The sequence below is a fragment of the Aquarana catesbeiana genome, linkage group LG08, assembly GCF_042186555.1.
Source record: "Aquarana catesbeiana isolate 2022-GZ linkage group LG08, ASM4218655v1, whole genome shotgun sequence".
Lineage (NCBI taxonomy): Eukaryota > Metazoa > Chordata > Amphibia > Anura > Ranidae > Aquarana > Aquarana catesbeiana.
The window spans coordinates 89083433-89109736 of record NC_133331.1 but is presented as its reverse complement, the minus strand read 5'-3'; the positions used below and the strand labels follow the sequence as shown (position 1 = coordinate 89109736).

At 38.6% G+C, this 26304-nt stretch overlaps 1 protein-coding gene across 10 annotated transcripts in view; it reads right to left on the bottom strand.

Annotated features, from left to right (window-relative positions):
- Positions 1–956: 956 nt before the first annotated feature.
- SH3PXD2A (SH3 and PX domains 2A) overlaps positions 957–26304 on the bottom strand; it is a 467201-nt gene continuing 441853 nt past the window's right edge. For all 10 annotated transcript variants that reach the window (XM_073596110.1, XM_073596107.1, XM_073596109.1 and 7 more), the window contains one exon: positions 957–16714. In XM_073596110.1, the coding sequence (XP_073452211.1) occupies positions 14813–16714 (1902 nt within the window). In that variant the 3' untranslated portion in view covers positions 957–14812. The remainder of the gene's footprint in view (positions 16715–26304) is intronic.

Here is a 26304-nt window from a genome sequence, read left to right as displayed (position 1 = left end):
TCATTTTTAATACATTTGCAAAGATTTCAAACAAACTTCTTTCACATTGTTATTACAGGGTATTGTTTGTAGAATTTTGAGGAAAATAATGAAGTTAATCCATTCTGGAATAAGGCTGTAACATATTGAAATGTGGAAAAAATGAAGCACTGTGAATACTTTCGGATGCACTGTAAATTGTCTATATAAATGCCTTTAATAAATAAATACAGACGTTGCATATGAGGAGAGGAAAATGCTTACTAGCAAGAACATGTTCAGACTATTTGCCATTAGATTTGGCATGTAGGTTACAATGTTTTACTCTTTTGCTAGATTACAAACTTTCTTTGATATAACTTGATATTTAGCAACAATCCACTGGCACATTTTTTGAGGTGTAGAATTACATATTTGAGATATGTTCAGAGGCTACAACTGATCTTGTTACAAATCTCCTTAATGCTGGACATATGGTGAATTATGAAAATAATTTCATAAGGGGGAGGGGGGGGTTCTAAGTGTGGCAGATTATTTTGAATTGCTTTTTAAGGGCTTTTTTGCGCTCTACAAATTACTTTCTGTTAATATAACATTAAACATTTTGTTTATTAGGTATATTTTCCAGATTTTTTTGTCATTTATTGTGTGAGACGCCTATGTGTATTGTTTCCCAGAAGCATTAAAAATGATATCAGTTCCTACTGTCGTTTATCAAAATAAGCTGGCCCCTACAATATGACCTTCTTCATAGAGCCGCGTACATGCTTGATTAACAGAACTGGAGAAGTGAGAAACATACTGCCATTAGTTTAATTACAACCAGAGAACTAAATGGTATATTTGTGTGATGTCACACATCTGTTATTAATAGCTCTTAATTAAAAAGAATGTGCCTTAATTGCTTTTGCTTGTTTAGAAGATGCCAAATGAGGCAGAAGAAATGTACACACAACATAATCAAGGTAAACATCATCTCAAAAACAAATTCAATACATTTATTTTTTAAGAGAAATATAAGATGCAATGTAAACATAAACAACACATAAAAATGACAAATCCTATCTTACAGTTTCCAAGCTTTGAATTTTAATTGCGTTCCAAACTCTATGAACAAGACATTGCCACCACCACTTGATAATCCCATACATCCCTGTTTAGAGAGTTTGGAATTTTTGCTCAATTAAATATTTTGTTAATTTTTTTCCCATTCAAACATAATTCAAACTATAAGATCATAAGCACCCTTTGGTCCAAGAAACCATCAAACTGGGAAATGAGCAATAAACGTGACTGAAAAAAAGAAAGGGCAAAATATGTCAAAACAATTCACCTCTGATCACATTTGTAATTGTGACAAGCCAACAGTTACCTGTTCACTTGAATGCACTATTATCCATTATAAGCACACGAAAACCTAACATGTGGGAAAGGTATCCAATTAAAATTTGTTTACATACATGTGTAAAGGTGAAGACTTCAGAAATGCACTCTTGTGAACAAAGACGCGTAGCCTGGGAGAATTAAATGAGTTTAATTAAGATGAAAAAAAACCCCACACTTCAGCCCCTTCTGTTTAGTAATAAACCAGTCCCCTATCCTCACACTGCCCTTTATAAGCAGCAATTTCAGGCCACAGCTTTTGTTACTTTACCAGATTAATGATAAATGATTCAATAGAATGCAATTAATGTGGTCGACATTTCAATGACACTGTAAATCCCTGTAACTCAGACACTGAAACTCAGAATGTGTAGGAGCAGTTGTATTTCAATGACAAATTCCATCTAGAAAGAGTACAGACTTTTAAATCTTGCACTCTGAAAATTCTTCCCCCCTCCTGAACTTCACTCAAACAACATATCCCTTCCCTTTACTCAAACAAATCTAAAAATCCAACTTAACATACCAGCCCAATGACACCAAACACCCGCTTAATACACTTACAAAACCTTTGCTGACCACCTGTGCAACTTTCTTCATCTTTCATGAACACTCAAAACATTTTTCTGTCTAACTGCTCATTTTACCACTAACACGTGGGTTAGTAAATTCATTATAAAATAGTCTCTGGAAGCTATTAAACATTACTTTAATTAGAATTTCTTGTCATAGGCAAATGTAGAACTTATTACTGTGAATGAAGATGCCTGTAATAAACTTCTACTTCAAACTTCAAGATCTCAACCTATGTGCTGCTAAAGATGGCCACACAAGATTACTTTTGAATACAGCAAATTGACTAAAGTGTGAGTTGGCTGTATATGTTTAAATAAAACTTGTGATGTGGGGAGATGATTATTCAATAATGATTGATAAATTTACATTGCAGGATTTTCTTCTACCTACTTTTGGCACATGTTATATAGAATGACAGATAACAATTATCCTAAAGGGCAAGAGCAGATGGGCTAATGTTATTATCTCAATAATGTTAGTGGTCAATTAATCAGTAAATAGTAACAATTAATCACATATGATCATGCAATGCTCCAAATGTATGATTCATCTCTACTACATGCTACTTGTATAGCTTACAACATAAATCAGCCATTTGTTCCATTACATAGCGATCAGTCACGTGCAATTTTAGTAGCATGGTTGAGCTATTAAATATTGTACTACTGCCCATGGAGCCATTTGATCTTACTATGCACATTTAATGTAGGCATAAGTCCTATTAATCGTGTGATTTTTTTCCCTTGTAATGAAAAACATTAATAGCATATAGTAGAAAACATCTGGACCATCAAAGTATCAGTAAAACGGAACTTACACTAGAGCAAAATATGTTTTTCTCACTAGCTGGTAATAACTTCTCAGTAATAAATCATAACAGATACCTTTAAAAGCTGCTAAGAGATTTTGATTTAATAAATGCAAATATGTTGTTCACTTTGCAATTGAACTGTCTTTTTGCCTTTAGTAAATCAATTCCTCTGAGTGAACATTGGAAGTATTACAGTAGTGAACCTTAGCCTAACACTCTTGGCAGCACAGAAATTAGTGACTTCTACATCCTATATCATACTATGTGAATTATTTAATTTTCTATACACAATTAGTGAATACGTGGTAAATAAAAAACAATAAGTTACTTTAAAACCTGATGCAATTAAAATGTTTTGGTGTATGCTTTATCAATGTTTCATAACAGAATTTGCTTTCCCAGTAAAACGCTTCCTGTTTAGGTCAGTAAGTTGCAACTGTATGCAGAAACCCAGGGCAAGCAAAATGCACTCTGTTTTCAGTGGCTTAGAGTGGGTGAATGGAAAATGATTTCCTGGTTGCTTTGGGTAACTGCACAACAATGCACGGTTTTTTAAATATTTCTTTATTTTCCTGACACCTTGTTGGCTTCTGACCTTATATACATTCATTATCTGCTCTATCTTATTACGGACTTTTAAAGATAAATTTCAGCACCCCCCAAAAAAATGTTCTTTTCTTGGTAAATGCTTTTAACTTAGTTTTAACGTTTAACTGATGCCCATAGACAATGAACACAGCCATTCTATGCCCAAGGAAACATTCAACCTATCAATTTGCTAGGATCTTCTCTTGTCAATATATTCTCCCTGTTGCATTCTCTAAGACAAACGTCCTCATCACAAAATGGCTGCCCCAATTTTATGTGGGCGACAGTAATAATTTAACCCCTTCAATACAGGCCTACAAATACGACTAAAAAGGCCTAAATGGTTATCACTGCTGTTTGGATCCCACAGGAAGCTCAACTCAGGACAGTGGTGGCTGGAGTTGTTCAAGATAGATTTGTTAATGCCAGTGTGAAGCTAATAATACAAATTAATATAAATTGCACTCTTAAATTAAAACCTGCTAAAAGTGAATTTGAACATATGATATTAAAATAGATTATAACTTGGGACCAGCCCAGTGCTAAAAGGTCTTAAAACACAGAACACGTTAGTAGATCGTGAATTCCATGTTTTTCTCTGGGCATAAAAAAAAAAAAAAAAACCCAGGGTGGAGATGCATCAACTTAAAAAACCTTTCTAAGAAAGGAAATGTGGTTATTTGTTTATTTTTTTTTAAATGCTGCAAAGAGGTGCTGCTGAAAAACCTGTTGCAGAAAAAAGTTGCTTTACAAAAATACTGGCTATTAATATAACAGCCGTAATAACAAAGAAAATAAAAGTCCCCATGTTTTTAAAAAGGGGATTTAAAGTGTTGATTTGATAAGCAAATACACAAAAATCTTCTAACCAATATACATAAAGAGATAACAGCTGCCTGCTATTTGTTCACTGTGGCAAGAACCCTGTGCTACTCAATATATAATTGCCAGCTAAATTAAAACTCTTTCCAGGGACAGATTCTTCTGGTTTCTGTACTCATAAAGGGTTATATCCTTCCAATAAGGTGTTTTAATTACCACTATACAAAGGGGAAGCACTTTTGGTCACAGACAAATTAGAAAGACTGGGAAATATCCTAAGCAATTTTACCAATACCGCTAAATCACCTGGCAGGCTACGGTTCATTTTTTTCTCATGTCTGTTCTGAGTGACAGCGCTTATACGTTTAAATCTGCCAAACACTCCCCTTTATTTTGTATTCAATTAAGAGAACAATATATGAGGGAGGTTAACAATCAAAATCAAGCTTTATTCTTACAACTTTAGAGAGATATAGCTATAAAATGGAGAGCAACTCTTCACTATTTAGAAGCATGGCACACAGTAAATATTTCCTTTAGTCTGGACTATACACTTTTCACTGAATGATCAATGACTGTCAGACATCTCTATACTGTGTTTTAGTGTGCTGACAAATTTTTACTCCAAGCAATCTATTTAATGTCCTCAGACATCCTATGTATGCACTTGGATATAGAAATCTGTCTAAAATAGTCACGTTCATACATATTCAAGTTTGTGGCTGTATAGTAGCCAATATGTATCCCCGATAACATATACACATAATGTAACCATATCCTCCTTCCCTATTGTTACTGGTTTTACTGCTTTTTTCTGCATTCTAAGCCCTGATTTTCTATAAATAGTAACTTAGAAACAAAGAAGCTAAACATTTAAAGGATAGGTTCACCTATAGTTAACATGTTACACCCGTGTTCAGCTAATGCTGCTAATACAGCAGCTACTATGACAGCGGGCGGGGGGATCCTTTCCCCCCCAAACAGCTATGTTATTTATCCACAAAATTCTGTGAATAAATGAACTACAAGTCCTGTCTCCATTGCAGCAGATGGCCCGTAGTTTTCGATAAACTGCAATAGTGCTGGTGAGTGCCCTTGTAGATCATTGGTTCTTCCTGCTCTTCAGTAACTGTCTGCCTGTATGGGCTGTACTGAGTGTCTGCAGTAAACTTCTCCTTTAAATTGAGTATATGGAGAAAGGGTTTTTTTTTTTTTTTTTAACTGACATTTTAAAACAATTTCTAAACATATATTTAGTGTGAAATCTTTAAAATATGTGCATGTCCCTGGAAACGAAAGGACGCTGGCAACTATATGTGGTAAAAAAAAGAGCACTGAAAAAAAAAAACACTCGCTAACATGCAAGTACTAGCAGCAATACTCCAGTTGATCAAACGAAAGTTATTTCTTTTCTTGAGATTTAGACAAAGAGTTAACTTTTTCATTCTCATAAAAAGTGATTTCCCTGAACTGAGGTGACAACTGAAACTGCATAGTTTCCAGTGTCCGTCACTTCATGTAGTTTCACAAGCTGCTTCTGCTCAGTGAGGTTTGTAGTGCAGCTTATAATCAGTTATCAGACAATACAGTACCTACTGTGCAGGGAGATTGCTGTGGGTTGCGAACTCCTTTAAATGTAAGGAGGTAAATACAACACAGTCTCTCCATGACTTTCAGCACCTGAACCTACCTTGTTAAACACACTGGTCTGGCTCATAGTTACCTGAGTGCATGGTTTCAATGTTACTATCACACTGTGCACACCACTCAAAGAGGTTAGTAAATTAAGCAGTGATGGTGCTTACTTCTGCAAGCTTTCTATGTAAAGTAACAAATTAGGCACACTCACTGCCTAATTAATAACCTCTTAAACAAACAACGTCCTGGATGAGAAGCCTGTTCTCCTATTTTAAATACTTAAATATTGCACTTATCCTTATGGATTTTCTTATTTTCAAGGAGAATATAAATTCATAACAAGGATTACAAAACAATAGTAAATATATATGTATATAACAGGACATACAGTGTTATTATAGGCTACCCAAGACTCAAATTGGGGTTAAAACTATGCTCTATTTGATACATACACGTCTACTGTACGCCCTGTAAATTCCCTTGTATTTCATAGTTAAAGCCATAACCTAGTTTATTTACTTTAAGCATCAGATATATAAACTTATACTTTACTAGAAAAAAATAATATGCAGCTCTAAAATAAAACATTTAATATGTTATAAATGCCATCGTCATTCTAAGGCTACAAGCTGTATTGATAATTAAAGCGGAAATAAGAGCGGTTACTATTCAGTCAGTGGTCTCCTTTAAATTAAAATTAATTTAATAAAGGCCAAAAATTGCAGAGAAAGAAAATATGTGAGTTATAAGCAAGTCATGGCTGATCTCTGGACTGCTTGTTGTTACGACCTTGTAAAAGTACGCGAGGGAGAATTTTAGATGTTAAAATGTGGTCTATAAATCTCTGGATAATGCCTAAATGGTCCATTTTAACACAGGACTGGGGACTCAGACCAGCAGTCAAATAAAATATTTGGCCAATTGCAAAAACTGCAGAACTTTCAAGGCTAGAAAAATACCATGTAATTGCTGATATGGATACACCATTTTTGCAGACTGGGCAACTACACAAGGGCCGTTTGGAACTTAGGGGCTTTTTTACTAGATGTGAGTCAATGGATTGTACTTGGGCAGTGGTTGAAAGGGGACCCAAAAGTAAAGCAAAGGGGCCCTTTGGTGACTTGTCCCACAATGGTGACGTATGCACATATACATTTGCAAAAGCAATGTTTATGTACACTGACTTCTCTTATTTTAAACTATAACTAGTGATAGGATTTTAAATAAAAACCTGCCTTGAAAGTAATTTTGAAAATGCCAATGCTGACCTCCATTTGTGAAATGCCAGTTGCTTGGCTATCCTGTTCATCCTCTGGTTTCAATCATTTCTAAATCCACAGTCCCACATCCTTTCCCAGTTTCTGCAATAATGTCCTGGAAAAAGGATGCAGATCTAGAGTTCAGAGTTCAGCTTAATCTCAATTGCTGCATGCTTGTTCCAGGCCAGTGATTTAAATATATTTAAGGGCCCAATCAAATGTTGTCTGCATTTACATATGCATTTTTGTGTGTTTAGGTGAGTTTCTTGTGCTCAGATTATGCACAATAAACTATTTACATATTCTTAACAAGCCCTCATATTCTTAACAAGTGCAAATGTTTATTATAAACTGGAATGAGGAGATAACCCTTGGGTGTGCACATCTTTATTATTTTTTCTTTTTATTAAAAAGTAACCTCTCCACACCAGAAAAAATAAGTTTAAGTAAATGTGAAAGATATAGTATTAACATTGCAAAAAAACGATGAAAATTAAGACCTCGTTCACACGGAGTGTGTGGCAGCCATGTTTAGCCACATGAGGATGCATAGGTGTTCTGTGCATCCCTGTGCAGTCTGTTCCATTGCTGTTAATTGGGACACAGCTGCTGCTCCCAATGTGACATCTGTGCACAGCCCCAAACGCACCCAGCGTGCATTCAGGGCTTTGGACCTGCACCAATGACACATTAGAAGCTGCGGCTGTGTTTGTGCAGCCGTTGCATCCCAACTGACAGCAAAGGGACAACCTACACAGGGATGCACTGAGCACCTGTGCATCCCCATGAAGGTAAACACATCTGTCAAATGGCATGGTTTTCATATGCCCGTGTCAACTAGGCTTTAAAGTGTAAATTCACCTTTGAAGATGTGATCTGCACTGGACTGCTTTATTCCTGACCAACGGTTACAATATGGTTTGGGTAACTGCTGCAGCCATTTTAACTTTACACACGAGGGCAAGAAGACCATAGTAAAGGATCTTAAATAAAATCAAGAAAATACAGAACACACATCAAACACAGAAAGTGATATAAAGGTGAATTTACCTATTAAGTCACTAGAGTCGGCTCTATCAGGCATTTTATAACACTCAATAACAATTCAGAAGTGCTCATTATGAAGTCGCAGTATACAGCAAAAGCAAAAATCTCTAATTTTTTACATTTTTTGTTGCCTTTTTTTCTCTTGGTTTACACACTGAATGCAATTGTAGTTATCTTGTTATAAACACATCACAGGGTAAACATTTACATTGTGATGTAAGTAAGTTTATTTTTTCCATGTTCTTCAATAAAATAAATCAAATTCTCAAAAGCTACTCTTTACGATTTGTTGCCTGATTCAGATATGATCAGCCCATAATGAAAACATGACCTATGAAGCTTTTATCAAGCAGGTAATGTTGTTCCAATGAGGTACATCTAGTGATACTGAAACCAGTCAGATGCAACATTTTAGTTGTTAAGTGAGAATTTCATTCAGGACAAAAAATCACTATTAAATGTAACCACTTAACCAAGGTAACATGTACTTTTTTTTATTCTTAATCTATGAAATTTATAACAGCCTATAGCTATTGGCTTGACATTTGGGGGTGTTTAAAGTTATATTTTAGCGTGGATATACTCTAGGCTAAACTTTGATATTTACATGCAGACATGCGCTATGGCACACCCTATTAAGCAGCTGTAGCTAGTCAATAAATGACCCACTAATAGGTTGGTACAAATACAGCGGATATGAGTATATATATATATATATATATATATATATATACACACACACACCTTTTCTGTAAAAATAAAGTGCAGTGTGCTTTAAACAATACAATCAACAAAATAACAAATCAACATGTGCAATATAACAGACTGTTCAACGTGCTTATACAGTATGTCACAAAAGTGAGTACATCCCTCACATTTTTGTAAATATTTTATTATATATTTTCACGTGACAACACTGAAGAAATGACACTTTGCTACAATGTAATGTAGTGAGTGTACAGCTTGTATAACAATGTAAATTTGCAGTCCCCTCAAAAATAACTTAACACAGCCATTATTGTCTAAACCACTGGTAACAAAAGTGAGTACACTCCTAAGTGAAAATGTCCAAATTGGGCCCAAAGTGTCAATATTTTGTGTGGCCACCATTATTTTCCACCTCTGCCTTAACCCTTTTCATGGCACGAGTTCACCAGAGCTTCACAGGTTGCCACTGGAGTCCTCTTCCACTCCTCCATCATGACATCACGGAGCTGGTGGACGTTGGAGACCTTGCGCTCCTCCACCTTCCATTTGAGGATGCCCCACAGATGCTTAATAGGGTTTAAGTCTGTAGACATGCTTTGCTAGTCCATCACCTTTGCCCTCAGCTTCTTTAGCAAGGCAGTGGTCGTCTTGGAGGTGTTTGGGGTTGTTATGTTGGAATACTGCCCTGCAGCCCAGTCTATGAAAGGAGGGGATCATGCTCTGCTTCAGTGCGTCACAGTACATGTTGGCATTCATGGTTCCCTCAATGAACTGTAGCTCTCCAGTGACGGCAGCTCTCATGCAGCCCCAGACCATGACACTCCCACCACTATGCTTGACTGTAGGCAAGACATGCTTCTCTTTGTACTCCTCACCTGGTTGCCACCACACAGGCTTGAACCATCTGAACCAAATAAGTTTATCTTGGTCTCATCAGACCACAGGACATGGTTCCAGTAATCCATGCCCTTAGTCTTCTTGTCTTCAGCAAACTGTTCGCGGGCTTTCTTGTGCATCACCTTTAAAAGAGGCTTCCTTCTGGGATGACAGGCATGCAAACCAATTTGATGCAGTGTGCGGCGTAGGGTCTGAGCACTGACAGGCTGACCCCCTTCAACCTCTGCAGCAATGCTGGCAGCACTCATACGTCTATTTCCCAAAGGCAACCTCTGGATATGACGCTAAGCACGTGCACTCAACTTCTTTGGTCGATCATGGCGAGGTCTTTTCTGAGTGGAACCTGTCCTGTTAAACAGCTGTATGGTCTTGGCCACCGTGCTGCAGCTCAGTTTCAGGGTCTTGGCAATCTGCTTATAGTCTAGGCCATCTTTATGTGGAGCAACAATTCTTTTTTTTAGATCCTCAGATACTGTATATGCAACGGTTCATATATGGAGCGCATATAGACCCTATAACTAGTGGGTCTAGATATCTGATGAGCGCACTGGGTGGGTGGTGCCATCACGTGGTATACAAGAAGGTCACTTACAAGAGGAAGATTCTCCAGTGGGTGTCGATTGACCAGTGGTTTTCCACATTTTAACAACTGCACAAATAAGGACACAGCACTTTTCTGCATTAGACACTTTATTGATCCTTATATGTGGATGAGGAAAATTTACCCAATTGTGAGATTGATGAAGAGGGATGGTGAAAACCTCTATATATGAACAGTTGCATATATAAGCACGTTGAACACATGTTTATTTGTTAAGTTGTTTATTGTATCGTTTAAGACACACTGCACAAAATTTAAATGTAAACTTTGATATATGTTGCTGCCCCCAAAGGAACTTTGCATGGTATTAAAAACTTTGCCAGAATATCCAACTGGCACTCACTATTACTTTATTTGTGGAGCCCTAATAGTGAAGTCTCCAAGCTTAGCTCCAGGTCTGCCTCACCCAGTTGGGTATATACGTTTTTCTGCTGATGCTGCGGGAGTCTTAAATATTATGCTGAAAAAGAAATACAAACTGTAATTTTGCTTTTCTAATGCAGCAGCAGGTTGGTGGAACTGAAGACACATTAGGAATGGCTTTTGCTATGTGTGTGCCAAACAGAAGCCAGTAGATGATTTAACCACATATTTTCACACAAAATGAAATGTCAATTTGGGGGGGGGGGGGTACTGGTTTCGTGGTTTAAGACTATACATCAAATTGATTTTCATTTAAAATTCCAGAAAGCATAGATTATCTACTTAAGATACATTCAAATGTAACACCTATCCAAATGTTTAAATCATTTTGCAAAAATATAAGTCTTAACACAGATGGAAACCATTAACCAAATTAAGGTAATAATGCATTTGTTTTCCATTTATATAAAAAGTACTGCGAGTAGCTAATCTCTAATATATAATGTAAAATATTTCCCTTATCACACTTTAGAGGAGAAAGGTGGTATGAGTGTATTGTATATTCTTGTGCCCCAGATCTGCTAGTGTATATTACTGTGTTTTTTAACCTTGCATTTCTCTCTCTTCTTCTGTGCATTATTTACTTTCTTACATTTGTAAGAGTTTATTAATGTGCAGATGGCACTTGTCTATAGACGTAAATAGGGGCACAGAGGTGTTTAGAGAAATTCTATTTAAATTCTGAACAAAAAAATGGCATCTTTGTTTCATAACATTTCCAAAAGCCACTTCAATAGTTAGACACATTACTAACATGTTGCACGAGGCATAATAATACAGCATTTCAGAACAAAAACAGTGCTTTAAATGCTCAGCCCAAAGCAACAATATGAAGTTTATAATCTAAAAGGTTAACAAATGGCCTACTGTGCTGTATTTAAAATACAGGTACACTTTACATCTCTAATGGTAGTAAAGGCAAGAACTACACTTATTGCTAGACTTCTAAGCTACAGATTTCTCCTGAGTTCACTGGAAATGTATGGGATATTTGCCAGATCTTATATCTTTTTTTTTTTTAATATTGGCCAAGAAGTCATCACAATCTTTAAATAACTATAAATAACCTTTCCATAAGATATGAAACTTGTCAACTCATGAACTGTATAGACTGCACTTTTTTTTTAATGCACTTTGTTTTAAACTGCTTTTACTTAAACAGTTAAAGTGCATCAGTTTCAAATAATGAACCACTTCGTTATCATTATTGATAAAACATAATCATAGTTATAATATTAACAACTAAAATGACTATAATTAGTACTGCATTCAAGCAGATAATCTATGTATTAATCTATGTAATACTGTCCAGCAGAACTAAAGAACTTCTAAAAAAAAAAAACATTTTTTTTAATTCTTAACAAAAGACAAGATAAGCTTCACTTCTCCTTGAACCAGCAACTAGGCAGTTTTCTTTGAAAAGAAAGAAACCTAAATCCCCTCAAATCCATCTGTTAAATTCATCACAGGCTTACATTATTTCTACAGCACTGAAACCATACATGAAAATGTTTTTGGGTTTAGTGGAAGCGGACACTTTTTTAAACGAATGAAGGCCTAGTGAAAATCAGGCACTAACAAATGACATGTACCGTCTTTATCCTCCATGGGCACTGCCTATCGATAACTTCAGCATTCCGCTCCATGCCATCCTGCTACAACCATCACACCCCGCAACCCTTAATGCAATGCTCTGAGTCCCTGTAACCAACAGTGAGATTGACATTGCAGTGGAGGTGACAGGAAGGTGTGCAAGAGAGCAGAAAGTCAAGATTTATATAATCATTGCTCTGGATTCAAGTACTCCTTGGGCACACATGAAAATAAAACAAAGTATGTACAGGCACCTAGGCTCTATGTGCCTACTTTAGGCTGGTTATCTTTTATAGATTATCAAGTTTATTTCTTAGGTAGCAAGTCCATAAACTTACCTCATGTGTTCTAGGAAATCCGGTTCAACTAGTAATAATTTGTCAATAATGTTTTATGCATAGCTAAAATCAATTTTTCTCAAACAGATAGTGTTTTAAAAATATATAGATTGTTTGGCAGTACTATGGGACTAACTGTTTAATCTTTCACAGACTCAAGTTGCTTATCTACTTTTTGCTTTTAGTTGCTACAAATCTAAAAAGTTGCTAAACAAATAAACTGAAAGTTGGTAACCAACCCAATGAGGCCAATGTACACATACATATGATAACGTACTATAATGTACAAGTGCTATTTAAGATGTTGAATTATTAATCTTTTTTCAAGTGCACACTTTAAATAAACACAATAGAAAGCCTAGCTGTCTACATGAACTGTATATAGTTTTAGAGATATATAATAAATAGTCTATCTGGCTGTAAAAAACAAACTCCTTCCCCACCATTTGCATTAAACAATTCAAATACCAAACAGAATCTGTTTACTAGGAGTGTCCTATTGCTGTGGAATGGCTTACATAGTAAAAGGGGTACACACTTATAATATAAAAAAGGTATCCCATCTCTTACTCACAAACCCTCCACACATCTCCCAACAATATTTTTGCATTGTTCTATTTTTTACCACATTTTCATGTGTTCCTGATCATCAAAAGTACTTAAAAATAACTAAGAAATCCGTATATACAAATTACAATGTCTGCAGAGCTTGAATTAATGCCAAGCATGAGGATACTTGGGTTCTTTCAATACAAATATTTTATCGTTGTGTTGTAGTGCATACTGTATTAACATGGTACAAACAGATTTAATGGATCACTAAACCTATAAAAAAAATGGTATTCTATGTAAAAGAACTACTAACAACATTTATGAACATGTATGTAAAAGTAACAACCTGAACAAGGATAGGATTATGTGACAGTGTCGTCTACTGCTCTGTATGAGCAGCAGTTGGAAGTTGTATTCTACTGAGGTAACCGTCAGGTAACCAAATGGGTTTGAAACTATTGTTGCCCATTATTTCAACCTAATGTTAAACTTAATCTTCTTTAAAGTTTCTTAATCTTTTATCATCCCCTTTTGGCAAGGGGCAGCTAAAAGAGGCTGCCTATCATTTGATTGAAAGGAGTCAACTACACAAAGGTTGTTGTGTTTTTTATGTAGTTTTTTTCATATTTCATAATTTTTGTAAATATAAAAGATTTAGTTGTTACATATGTGACTCTTTGGATTTAGTGGTCCTTTAAAAATTGTATCTGTCACCAATGCAGGAAGGCATTTTGAAAGCTGAAAACATTCAGCCAATCAATTAATTCAATTCATCCTAAACTAGTAACACCACCATGGTGTGGGACATGTCACTGTAGTAAAAAAAAGTTAACATATAAAAGTATTTATCTCAAAATATTGGTCCAGCCTACAAAATGACTGCATCTGTAAAGTATAGACAACAGGTACATTATTATACTCATGTTGAAAAGAGCAGGTGCCTTGTTTCACATTTAACAATGGGACAAATAAAAAGGAAAAAAAAAAGGAAAGCTAAGCACCTAAACATGGGTCAACTGTATTTCAAGTGAACTTACACTTTAGGCCACTCAGAAAAATATAAAATTATCAAAAAAATGAAATAAAAATAAAAAAAAAGTGTTGCATATGCAGTCCAGACCAAATACAAACATTTAATTTTTATTTCTTGCAATCATTGTTTAAGTTAAAAAAAAAATCTTTTCAGACACTACCTAGTGTCAATATGTTCTTGCTTGACAGAGAGCACTTTATCCAAAGGACTTGCAAACAAGGTATTCTGCAGACTGGGCCTGTAGAGGAAATTGACCACAAATCTTGGCTAGTTCTGTGGCATTTTTTAAAGGTTCCAAATAACATTGGGAAGGCACACAAACAGACATTCTAGTTCAAATGCTTTGAAATCAGATGTAATACCCTGTGTTTTTTTTAACAAGGAATGCCCCTAAAGGCTCTTTTCTGCATGTTTCATATAAAAATATGGTTTCTTCTTAATTACCAATGCAGAGACCATATAGCTGGCTTTCCACATATACAAATGCTCAGTCTCATTTTTAAATTATGAAAATATTCCAAGAAAGTCTTTAGTGTTAAATTAATTTTTTCATACAAAGGACCATCAATTCTTTTTCTCTAAATAGTTTGAAGGCACCCATCCTTTAAATGGTTTTACACTGTCAAGGATATGGCAGTACCACCAGCCATTTGGGTTCTTCTCCAAAACTTCCATGGAAATGCCTTCTTGAAAGCCAACTGTTTCATCATCTCCTTCATAATCAGCAATGGAGATATACATATCTTTAAGGTTATTGTGGATAAACTGAGATTTCTCAATAGGCTTAGGTCGGACTGTTGACACTGGGATTCCATTTCTTTGTGGAGATCTGACTGATTGTTCTGGCTGTGATGTATCAGCTTCAGATTTATCAGCCTTTAATTTTGACTCATTGGCTTGGCTACGAACAGTGTTAAAAGAGGAGTTTCTCCGAACAGACCTCAAATGATCAGTAGCTGAAAGTGATTCATTCCTACGCAAATGGCAAGAAATATTGTTTTCCTTAGGGGGTGGGGAAACAAACACTGACTGAGGTCTTACAGCAACTTGTTTTACTCCATTTCTTAACTTTACAACATTGCTTACTGGCACTGTAGTTTTAGAAAATCCACCTGGTGGTCTGGAAGGAACTGGAGGTGTTGCTGTCTTGGTCTGGTTAATAGTATTTAGTGCTTGAACTCGTTTTTCTATCTTTTCCAGACTGTTGGATTTATTTTCATTTTTTCTATATTTTGTAGATTCAGGCTCAGGTACAGAGCTGTCATGTTGTTCTAGGAAATGAGATGGTGCCCAGCCTTCTGAATCTTTGAATCTTACATACCACCACCCACTATCTTGTTTCTCCAGGACTTCCAATTTTGCCCCCACAGGAAAGCTAATTTCAGAGTCCATGACTTTCTGATAGGTGCTTGTCGCTGTATAGAATTTTTTGTCATGGTTATCTTCAGGTTTGTCTTTGTTATCTGGGCATATAAAAGAGGTGGTAGAAGTAGGAGTAATGTCTATGGAACTTCTCCTTGGTGGGCTTTCAGTGGTGTCAAATACACTTTTTGGTGGACTTTCAGATTCTTCACTTTTTGAACCTTTAAGCCCACTTTTCAGTTGTCCTGTTGGTCTCAGTTGCCTTCGCAATGTGCTAATGTCCATTTTTTCCTGGCTTTGGGAATCGGTCTTATTTAAGAAGGGTTTTGGTCTAACAGATGGTTTGGCTTTGGTTGATGGTAAAATTGCAGGTTTTTGCTCAGCATCTTTTTTGATTGCAGCCTTTGGCACCGAACGTATACTAGCATCTGAAACAGACCTGGGTTTTTTCTCTTCATTTGTGGAGAAGGTTACATTTTTTCCCATTTCTTGTTGGGCGTTTCTTTCTGTTTTATATTTTAGAAGTGGTGGTCTTGAAGTTGTTGCAGTAGGCGAACTTTTGTGAATCAACATGGAGCTTCTCTGTGAATCAGAATCTCCACTTGATTCCTTATTTAATGCAGAGTCATCCACATAAGGGCGGAATCCATCATTTTCATAAATTGTTTCTTCCTCATTCACATCTTCACTGGATTCCCCAACTTTAAACTTTGGTCTCTGAAGTGAAGAAACAGGAGAAAGCTTTGAAGGCTGAAACATACTTTCAACAATTTCATCTTCTAAATGTGTTTGAGAAATTGAATTGTTTACATCAGACTCTATGTCAAAATTGATAGCTGGAACATCATATTCTGGTTCCTCATATATTTGTTTTGAAGGAGAGTCCTTAGTCTCAATGGTGCAGCCAATACTAGTGGCTGAAGCTTCATCTGGATTTTTTGGTTTTGTTGGTGGAGCAGGTGGTGGAACTTTTGGTCTTGTCAAAGTGCTAGTTCTTCGGTTTAGATTTGGTTTCTTTCTTTTGTCGATATAGGAGGAGGGTGCCCAGCCTTCTTTTTCACCAATCTGGACATACCACCATCCACCAGAATTCTTATCAATGACCTAAAAAAGCAAGAAAATATCAGTCACTTACATTATTTGATGATAGTTTCCCAAATTGTGTCTTCTGACCATATCATTCAAAGGCAAGCTCAAATTGCAATAGATGGCTTAAGTATTTTATATGGTTCCTTCATGTAAAAATTATTAAAGAATGTTATCCCAACATGTCATATTCCTGATTTGTGTCTGTTGTACCATGTACTTGTTTTAAAATATCTTATTCTCTTTGTATTGCTTCCTTTGTGTGAAATACTTGGTGTTCCTGCGAGTCCCCAGGCTCTCCTATTTCAAACTAACTACGCTAAGCATGAAAGCACATCCATCTCAGGGTGGTCAGTTTACTTGGTGTGTGGAAGAACAGCCTCCAATGGCCAAGACGTGTGCTGATATACTCCCCTCCACAGCCATTCACTAGTAAGATCACTGTATTACTGTTTCTCTATCCCCACCTCTCCAAGCCCCTTATGCAGCTAAGAACAGAGACTGTGATCACTTAAAAATAAAAAATAAAAATGGTATGGTTTTTTTTTTTAATATATTATTATTATTATACAGGATTTATACAGCGTCGACAGTTTGCGCACCGCTTTACAACATACAAAAGGCAGACAGTACAATTACAATATAATTCAATACAGGGGGGAATCAGAGAGCCCTGCTTGTTAGAGCTTACAATCTAGGAGGGAGGGTCAAGTTATACAAACGGGTAATAGCTGTGGGGGATGAGCTGATGGAGAAAATAGAAGTGTAGTTGTTAGATGGAGGCAGGATAGGCTTCTCTGAAGAGGAAAGTTTTCAGGGATCACCTAAAAGTGGATAAATTTGGAGACAGTCTGACAGATTGGGGTAGGGAATTCCAGGGAATGGGCGAGGCTCGGGAGAAGTTCTGGAGGCAGATATGGGAGGAGGTGATGAAGGAGCTAGAGTCTTGGGAGGAATGAAGAGGGCGATTAGGTTGGTATTTTGAGACTAGGCTAGTGATGTAGCTGGGGGCAGAGTTGTGGATGGCTTTGTAACTTATTGTTAGTATTTTGTAGGGTTGTCCCGATACCACTTTTTTAGGACCGAGTACAAGTACCGATACTTTTTTTCAAGTACTCGCCGATGCCGATTACCGATACTTTTTTTTTAATGTCACGTGACAGTTTTTTTTTTGCTATTTTTTTTTGGGGGGGGGGGGGGGGTGAACGTTGTATGTGTGTGTGTGTTTTTTTTTTGTTTTCTTTTACAATTTTTATTTTTTACAATAATATTTTTTTATTCTTTATTGTTTTTTTTTTTTTTTAAATCAGCCCTGTTGGGGGGCTTTGGTGAGATATCAGGGGTCTTAACAGACCTCTGATATCTCCCCCTTGAAACAGAGAAAGAGACAGAGGATAGAGATTCCCCAGTCCCTTTCTCTGCAGCGTCAGCTGCACTGAGAATGAATGGAGAGAAGACAGCGGCTTCTCTCCATTCATAAACTGACACATCGTAATCACAGAAGATTACAATGTTTCAGTTATGTGAATGGACAGAGTCAGCTGACTCTATCCATACACAAAGGAAGGAGGGGGAGGACGGAGGAACTGAGGGGGAGAACGGAGGGAACAGATGAGAGAGGAATGCAGGGGACAGATAAGGATAGAGGAACGGAGGGGGAGAGATAAGGAGAGAGGAACGGAGGGGGAGTACGGAGGGGACAGATAAGGATAGAGGAATGCAGGGGACAGCGGAGAGGCACAGAGGAACAGAGGGGGCATGGAGGAGGATGCAGTGACAGTCAGCTGTGAGCGATCACAGCTGTATGTCACTAAAGCTGGTGAAAGCCGCTGGGGGAGAATCTTGTAACTCCCCCACGCGCCGATCACAGCTGTCCTCCAGGTATCGGGGGAAGCATCGGGAGCATTTGCCCGAGTACAAGTACTTGGGCAAATGCTCGGTATCGGTGCCGATACCGATACTAGTATCGGTATCGGGACAACCCTAGTATTTTGAATTTAATTTGTTGGGCGAGTGGTAGCCAATGGATGGATTGGCAGAGAGGGGTAACAGACACTGAGCGGTTTGTAAGGTGGATAAGTCTGGCAGCTGCATTCATGATGGACTGAAGAGGAGATAGTCTATTTAAAGGTAAGCCAATGAGGAGGGAGTTGCAGTAGTCAAGGCGAGAGATAACCAGGGAGTGAATCAGGAGCTTTGTGGTTTCATTGGTTTAGAAAGGGACGTAGTTTAGAGATGTTGCGGAGGTTGAGGCGGCAAACACCTAGCATGCTGACATGTGGGGATGGGTGGATGGTTGTGCCATTACCCTTGAGAGATAAGTCAGGGGAAGAGGCATGTGGGGGAGGAAATATTATAAGCTCGGTTTTGGACAAGTTGAGTTGAGGTAGTGGTGTGACATCTAGAAAGAAATGTCTGTTAGTAAGTTAGTGATGCGTGAGGAGACTGATGCAGTGAGTTGAGGGGTGGAGAGATAGTTTTGGGTGTCGTCAGTGTAGAAATGATATTGAAAGCCGTGGGAGGCTATCAGCTGACCCAGGGAAGAGGTGTAGATTGAAAATAAGAGAGGTCCAAGAACATAACCTTGGGGGACCCCGACGGAGAAGGGAAGAGGAGAGGAGGAAGTAGAATTGTAAGTGACACTGAAGGTGCGTTGGGATAGGTAGGATGAGAGCCACTGAAGAGCACAGTCATGGAGACTGAGGAAGTAATGTTTTTTTGAGGAGGAGGGGGTGGTCAACCGTGTCAAAGGCAGCTGAAAGGTCCAGAAGTAGGAGTACAGAATTGTGTCTGTTGGTTTTTGCAGTTAGTAGGTAATTTGTGAGTTTTAAAAGAGCAGATTCTGTATAGTGTTGAGGGTGAAATCCAGATTGAAGGGGATCAAGAAGGTTATTCTTAATGAGGTGGTCACTCAGTTGGTTGTAAACCAGGCGTTCAAGGAGTTTAGAGGAAAAGGGGAGCAAGGAGATAGGGTGTAGATTATTAAGATTGGTAGGGTCCAAGGATGGCTTTTTACGTATGGGGGTGACCAATGCATGTTTTAGAGCATTGGGGAAGATGCCAGAGGTGAGGGAGAGATTGAAGATGTGGGTTAGAGCTTGTAGGAGTCAGAGGGCGACTGTAGTATCTGAGAGGGAATAGGGTCCAGGGGACAGGTGGTTAGGTGGGCATTTGAAAGGAGTTTAGCAACTTCGTCTGTAGTAGCAGGGGGGAGTGTCAATTGTACCTGTTGACATGGGGTCTTAACTGGGGGAGATACCTGTAGAGTGGTGATTTCATCACAGATTGTATCAATCTTGTTTTTGAAATGATTAACAATCTCCTGGGCAGTGAGTGAGTCAGTGGGTGGAGGCGATGGAGGATGAAGTAGAGAGTTGAAGGTAGAGAAGTGTTTACGGGGACTGGATGAGAAGGTGTTAATAAGAGTTGTAAAATAGGCCTGCTTGACAGTGTGGAGGAAAGAATAGTATTTTTGGAGGGCAGATTTGTATTGGTTGAAGTCTTTGAGAGACTTATGCCGCGTACACACGGTCGGACTTTTCGTCTACAAAAGTCCGACAGCCTGTCCGACAGACTTCCGGCGGACTTCCGGCGGACTTTCGGCGGACTTGCAGCAGACTTTCTAACGAACGGACTTGCCTACACACGACCACACAAAAGTCCGACGGATTCGTACGTGATGACGTACACCGGACTAAAATAAGGAAGTTCATAGCCAGTAGCCAATAGCTGCCCTAGCATGGGTTTTTGTCCGTCGGACTAGCACACAGACGAGCGGATTTCGGGGTCCGTCGTAGTTACGACGTAAAGATTTGAAGCATGTTTCAAATCTAAAGTCCGTCGGATTTGAGGCTGAAAAAGTCTGCTGAAAGTCCGGAGAAGCCCACACACGATCGGATTACCAGCCAGCTTTAGTCCGTCGGCGTCCGTTGGACTTTTGTAGATGAAAAGTCCGACCGTGTGTACGCGGCATTAGTCTTGTACCACAGATGCTCAAGAGCGCGACTACGTTTTTTGAGAACTTTGGTGTCATCTGTTTGCCAGGGTTGTAGGGGTCGAGGCCTGATTCTGCGTGTAGTGAGGGGAGCGAGCTTGTCTAGGGTGGAGGACAGGGATTTATTGTAAATGGTAGTGGCTTGGTTGGAATACAATACAATACAATATATATCAATACAAATGGTTTGCCTTTCATTTCTATTTTAAAATGAATGGGTTGTTTTACAAGTGGGTTAACATACACTTTAACATGCAGCAATACTTTATTTCTTGAAGGCCATTTCATTATGGCAGCATAAAAGGAACTTCAAACAAACTCAATAATTTTTCCCTTTTATTGGTTGAACTAGATGGACTTGTGTCTTTTTTAACATACTAGGGGGGTTATTTACTAAAGGCAAATCCACTTTGTACTACAAGTGCAAACTACCTGTGCAAAGTGCACTTAAAATTGCACTCGGAAGTGCAGTCGCTGTAGATCCGAGGGAAACATGCAAGGGAAATAAAAAACAGCATTTTAGCTTGTACATGATTGGATAATAAAATCAGCAGAGCTCCCCTCATTTCAGATCTACCCCTCAGATTTACAGCGACTGCACTTCCAAGTGCACTTTCAGTGCAATTTCAAGTTCACTTTGCACTTGTAGTTTGCACTTGTAGTGCAAAGTGGATTTTCCTTTCGTAAATAACCCCCTATGTAACTATGTAATATTAAAACAGGAAGCCAAAAATTTTAATTTGCACCTTTCAGATATTTAGGTAAACTACTATATTGCTATTTACACGTCCTACCTAGGGGTCTATGATGAAAAATTGGTGGCACTGAATGACAGGTACATTTCAAGCAATATTACATATAAAAGCTTTCTATATAACCAATATAAACAGAGAAGCATATACCAATGAATGAATGGCCACCCTGTGTACTATTACCATTGAAAATTCTTTTTAGCATAACATTAGCAAGAGCCTATAAAATTAACAAGAACCTTAATTTCTTAACCTGTGCTAGAAAAGTGGATGTGCTCTGAGAAAATGCATGAAATAGTGACAGATTACATACAGTGGATAAAAAAAGTCTACACACCCCTGTTAAAATGTCAGGTTTCTGTGATGTAGAAAAATGAGACAAAGATAAATAATTTCAGAACTTTTTCCACCTATAATGTGACCTATAAACTGTACAACTCAATTGAAAAAACAAACTGAAATCTTTTTTGGGGGGGAATTGTAAAAAAAAAAATGTGGTTGCATAAGTGTGCACACCATCTTATAACTGGGTATGTAGCTGCGTTCAGAATAAGGCAATCATATTCAAACTCATATTAAATAGGAGTCAGCAAACACCTGCCATCATTTAAAGTGCCTCTGATTAACCCCAAATAAAGTTCAGCTGTTCTTAAATAGTTACATAGTAGGTGAGGTCGAAAAAAGACACAAGTCCATCAAGTCCAAGCTATGTGTGTGATTATACGTCAGTATTACCTTGTTTATCCCTATATGCTGTGATCGTTCAGGTGCTTATCTAACAGTTTCTTGAAGCTATCGATGCTCCCCGCTGGGAATTCCACAGCCTTGCCACTCTTACAGTAAAGAACCCTCTACATAGTTTAAGGTTAAACCTCTTTTCTTCTAATTTTAATGAGAGGGAGTTTAACTCCCTTCCGCGAAAAAGTTTTATCCCTATTGTGGGGTCACAGTACGGTATTTGTAAATTGAAATCATATCCCCTCTCAAGCGTCTCTTCTCCAGAGAGAATAAGTTCAGTGCTTGCAACCTTTCTTCATAACTAATATCCTCCAGACTCTTTTATTAGCTTTGTTGCCCTTCTTTGTACTTGCTCCATTTCCAGTACATCCTTCCAGAGGACTGGTGCCCAGAACTGGATAGCATGCTCTAGGTGTGGCCGGTCCAGAGTCTTGTAGAGCGGGAGAATTATCGTTTTATCTCCAGAATTAATCCCCCTTTTAATGCATGCCAATATTCTGTTTTCTTTGTTAGCAGCAGCTTGGCATTGCATGCCATTGCTGAGCCTAGGACGTAGATTTTCCATCCTAGATTCCCCCAGAGGTTATCCCCCCAGTGTATAGATTGCATTCATATTTTTGCCACCCAAATGCATTATTTTAAATTTTTCTACATTGAACCTCATTTGCCGTGTAGTTGCCCACCCCATTAATTTGTTCAGATCTTTTTGCAAGGTTTCCACATCCTGCGGAGAAGTTATTGCCCTGCTTAGCTTAGTATTGTCCGCAAATACAGAGATTGAACTGTTTACCCCATCCTCCAGGTCGTTTATGAACAAATTAGGATTTGGACAGGATTGGTCCCATTTATTAGGATTTGGACAGGATTGGTCCCAGCACAGAACCCTGGGGGGTCCCACTACCCACCCCTGACCATTCCGAGTACTCCCCATTTATCACCACCCTCTGAACTCGCCCTTGTAGCCAGTTTTTATTTTTTACAGTAAACATTTATGGGGAACTCTGTTAAATGCTTTTGCAAAATCCAGATACACCACGTCTACAGGCCTTCCTTTATCTAGATGTCAACTCACATCCTCATAGAAGGTTAATAGGTTGGTTTGGCAAGAACGGTTCTTCATGAATCCATGATGGTTACAGCTAATGATACCGTTCTCATTACTAAAATCTTGTATATAGTCCCTTATTATCCCCTCCGAGAGTTTACATACTATTGATGTTAGGCTAACTGGTCTGTAATTCCCAGGGATGTATTTTGGGCCCTTTTTAAATATTGGTGCTACATTGGCTTTTCTCAAATCGGCTGGTACCATTCCAGTCAGTAGACTGTCAGTAAAAATTAGGAACAATGGTCTGGCAATTACTTGACTGAGTTCCCTAAGTACTCTCGGGTGCAAGCCATCTGGTCCGGTGATTTATTAATGTTAAGTTTCCCAAGTCTAATTTCAATTATGTCCTCTGTTAACTATGGAGGTGCTTCCTGTGATGTGTCATGAGGATAAACACTGCAGTTTTGGTTACTGAAGCCCCCCAATTCCCTCGCGAAGACTGAGGAGAAGAAAAAATTTGATACCTTCGCCATCTCCCCATCCTTTGTAACCAGATGTCTATCCTCATTCTTCATGGGGCCAATAATGGTCTGTCCTCCCTTTTTTACTGTTTACATCATGTTCTATCTTAGCCGTCCTTATTGCACCCTTACATTTCTTGTTGCATTCTTTATAAAGTCTGAATGCTGATGATGATCCCTCAACTTTGTATTTTTTGAAGGCCTTAATCTTTGCTTTTATATGCATTTTTACATTGGAGTTAAGCCATCCAGGACTTTTGTTCACTCTTTTAAATTTATTACCCAATGGAATGCATTGGCTAACGCCCTCATTTAATATGCTCTTAAAGCAGACCCATCTCTCCTCCGTGTTCTTTGTTCCTAAGATTTTATCCCAATTTATGCCTTCTAGCAAGGTTCATAGTTCAGGCAAGTTGGCTCTTTTGAAATTCAGTGTCTTTGTATTTCCTTTATGTTTCCTATTTGTGTGATTTATACTGAAGCCAATTGACCTGTGATCGCTGGTACCTAAATTGCCCCGTATTTCCACATCTGTGATCAGGTCTGCATTGTTGGTAATCAGTAGATCCAGTAACGCTTTATTTCTAGTTGGTGCGTCTACCATCTGACCCATAAAATTGTCCTGCAAGACATTTAGAAACTGGCGAGCCTAAGATGAATGCATGGTTCCCTTCGCCCAGTCTATGTCTGGATAATTAAAATCCCCCATTATGATAACACTTCCCATCCTTGCTGCTAATCCAATTTGTGATAGGAGATCTGTCTCCCCTTCCTCCCTCAGGTTATGGGACCTATAGCATACTCCCAGTATTAATTTCCCCTTAGCTTCATCCCTTTGGAGCTCTACCCATAAGGATTCAACCTCCTCCCTACATTATTCTTGATATATAGGCATACCCCTCCCCTTTTTTACCCTCTCTATCCTTGCGATAAAGGGTATACCCTTGAATGGTTGTCAGCCAATCAAGAGAGCTGTTGAACCAGGTCTCTGAAATTCCCACAAAATCCAAATCCTCCTGGTACATCAGTATCTCTAGTTCACCCATCTTGTCGAACATGCCATGTAGTTTAGACTGGTCGCGTATTATCCTCTTATTGGGTGTTCCGAGATTGCAACTTGGACTTTCTACTATACTTACCTTGGGTTTATGTGCTTTGGTCAACCTATCACTAATGCCCCCAATACTACCCTCTGGAATATGTTCCGCGCTGACTATTTCTACCTCTGGACCCTCCCCTGTCACATAGTTTAAAAACCCCTCTAACTTTTTGGCCATCTTCATTCCCTGCTGATCTGCACCCTCCTCATTTAGGTGCAGTCCATCCCTTCTATAGTACTGGTTATCGACTGAGAAGTCAGCCCAGTCCTCCAGGAACCCAAACCCCTTCTTACTACACCAGCTCTTCATCCACTTGTTTACTTCCCTAATCTCCCTCTGACTTTCTGGTGTGGCTCGATGTACCGGTAGTATTCCTGAGAATACTACCTTGGAGGTCCTTTTCCTCAATTTAGCTCCCAAGTCCCTAAAATCGTTCTTTAGAACACTCCATCTGCCTCTGACTTTGTCATTGGTGCCAATGTGCACCATGACAGCCGGGTCTTCCCCAGCCCCTCCCAGTAATCTGTCCACAAGATCCGTGATGTACCGAACCCGAGCGCCCGGTGGACAACATACAGTTTCAGGCACTTCTGGTCTTTGTAACAGATTGCACTCTCTGTCCTTCTTAGAATTGAGTCCCCTACCACCAGAATCTGTCTTTCCTTTCCCTTCATTCCCCCCACTCTCACTGGAGGAGTTCTTTCCCCGGCAGCTAGGAGAGATCCCTCAACTCCAGCAGTGCTGGTCCCTGACTGGTTTCACCAATGTCACTCAATGGAGTGTACTTATTGAGATGCTCCAGCCCTGGATCGGCCTCCCTGGCACCTCCCCCTCTACCCTTCCTGATTGTCACCCATAAGCAATCCTAGCTGCCAATTAGCCGCTAGACTGCTTTTATTAGCAGTGGGAGAGAACGTCCCCCCCACCCCTGTCTTTCATGGTTTTCTCGGGCACTCCTGTCCCACTGGGGAACCCAAGAATGCAGCAAGTGGTTCCGCCAGATGGCCATAGAGCTGATCGGAGACCAGAATGGCTCCAATCATCTCTATGGCCTAAGAACCCGGAAGCTACGAGCATTTCATGACTTTGGTTTCGCCGGATCGAAACAGTACCATTGGGAAATTGGAAAAGCATCTTATCACAACGATCTTAGTGTGGTCAGATGCTTCAAGAGCTAAGGGGAGATCTAGAGTCTAATAGAACCCACATTTTTCAAAAAAGAGTACCTGTCACTACCTATTGCTATCATAGGGGATATTTACATTCCCTGTGATAACAATAAAAATGATAAAAAAACTGAAAAAAAAATGAAAGTAACAGGTGACAGTGTAAAAATAAATAATTAAAAAAAATAAAATAAATGAAAGAACCCCTGCCCCCCCCCCGTGCACAAAAGCAAACGCTCTTGTTTTGCGTGTAAACAGCAATTGCACCATGCATGTGAGATATCACCGC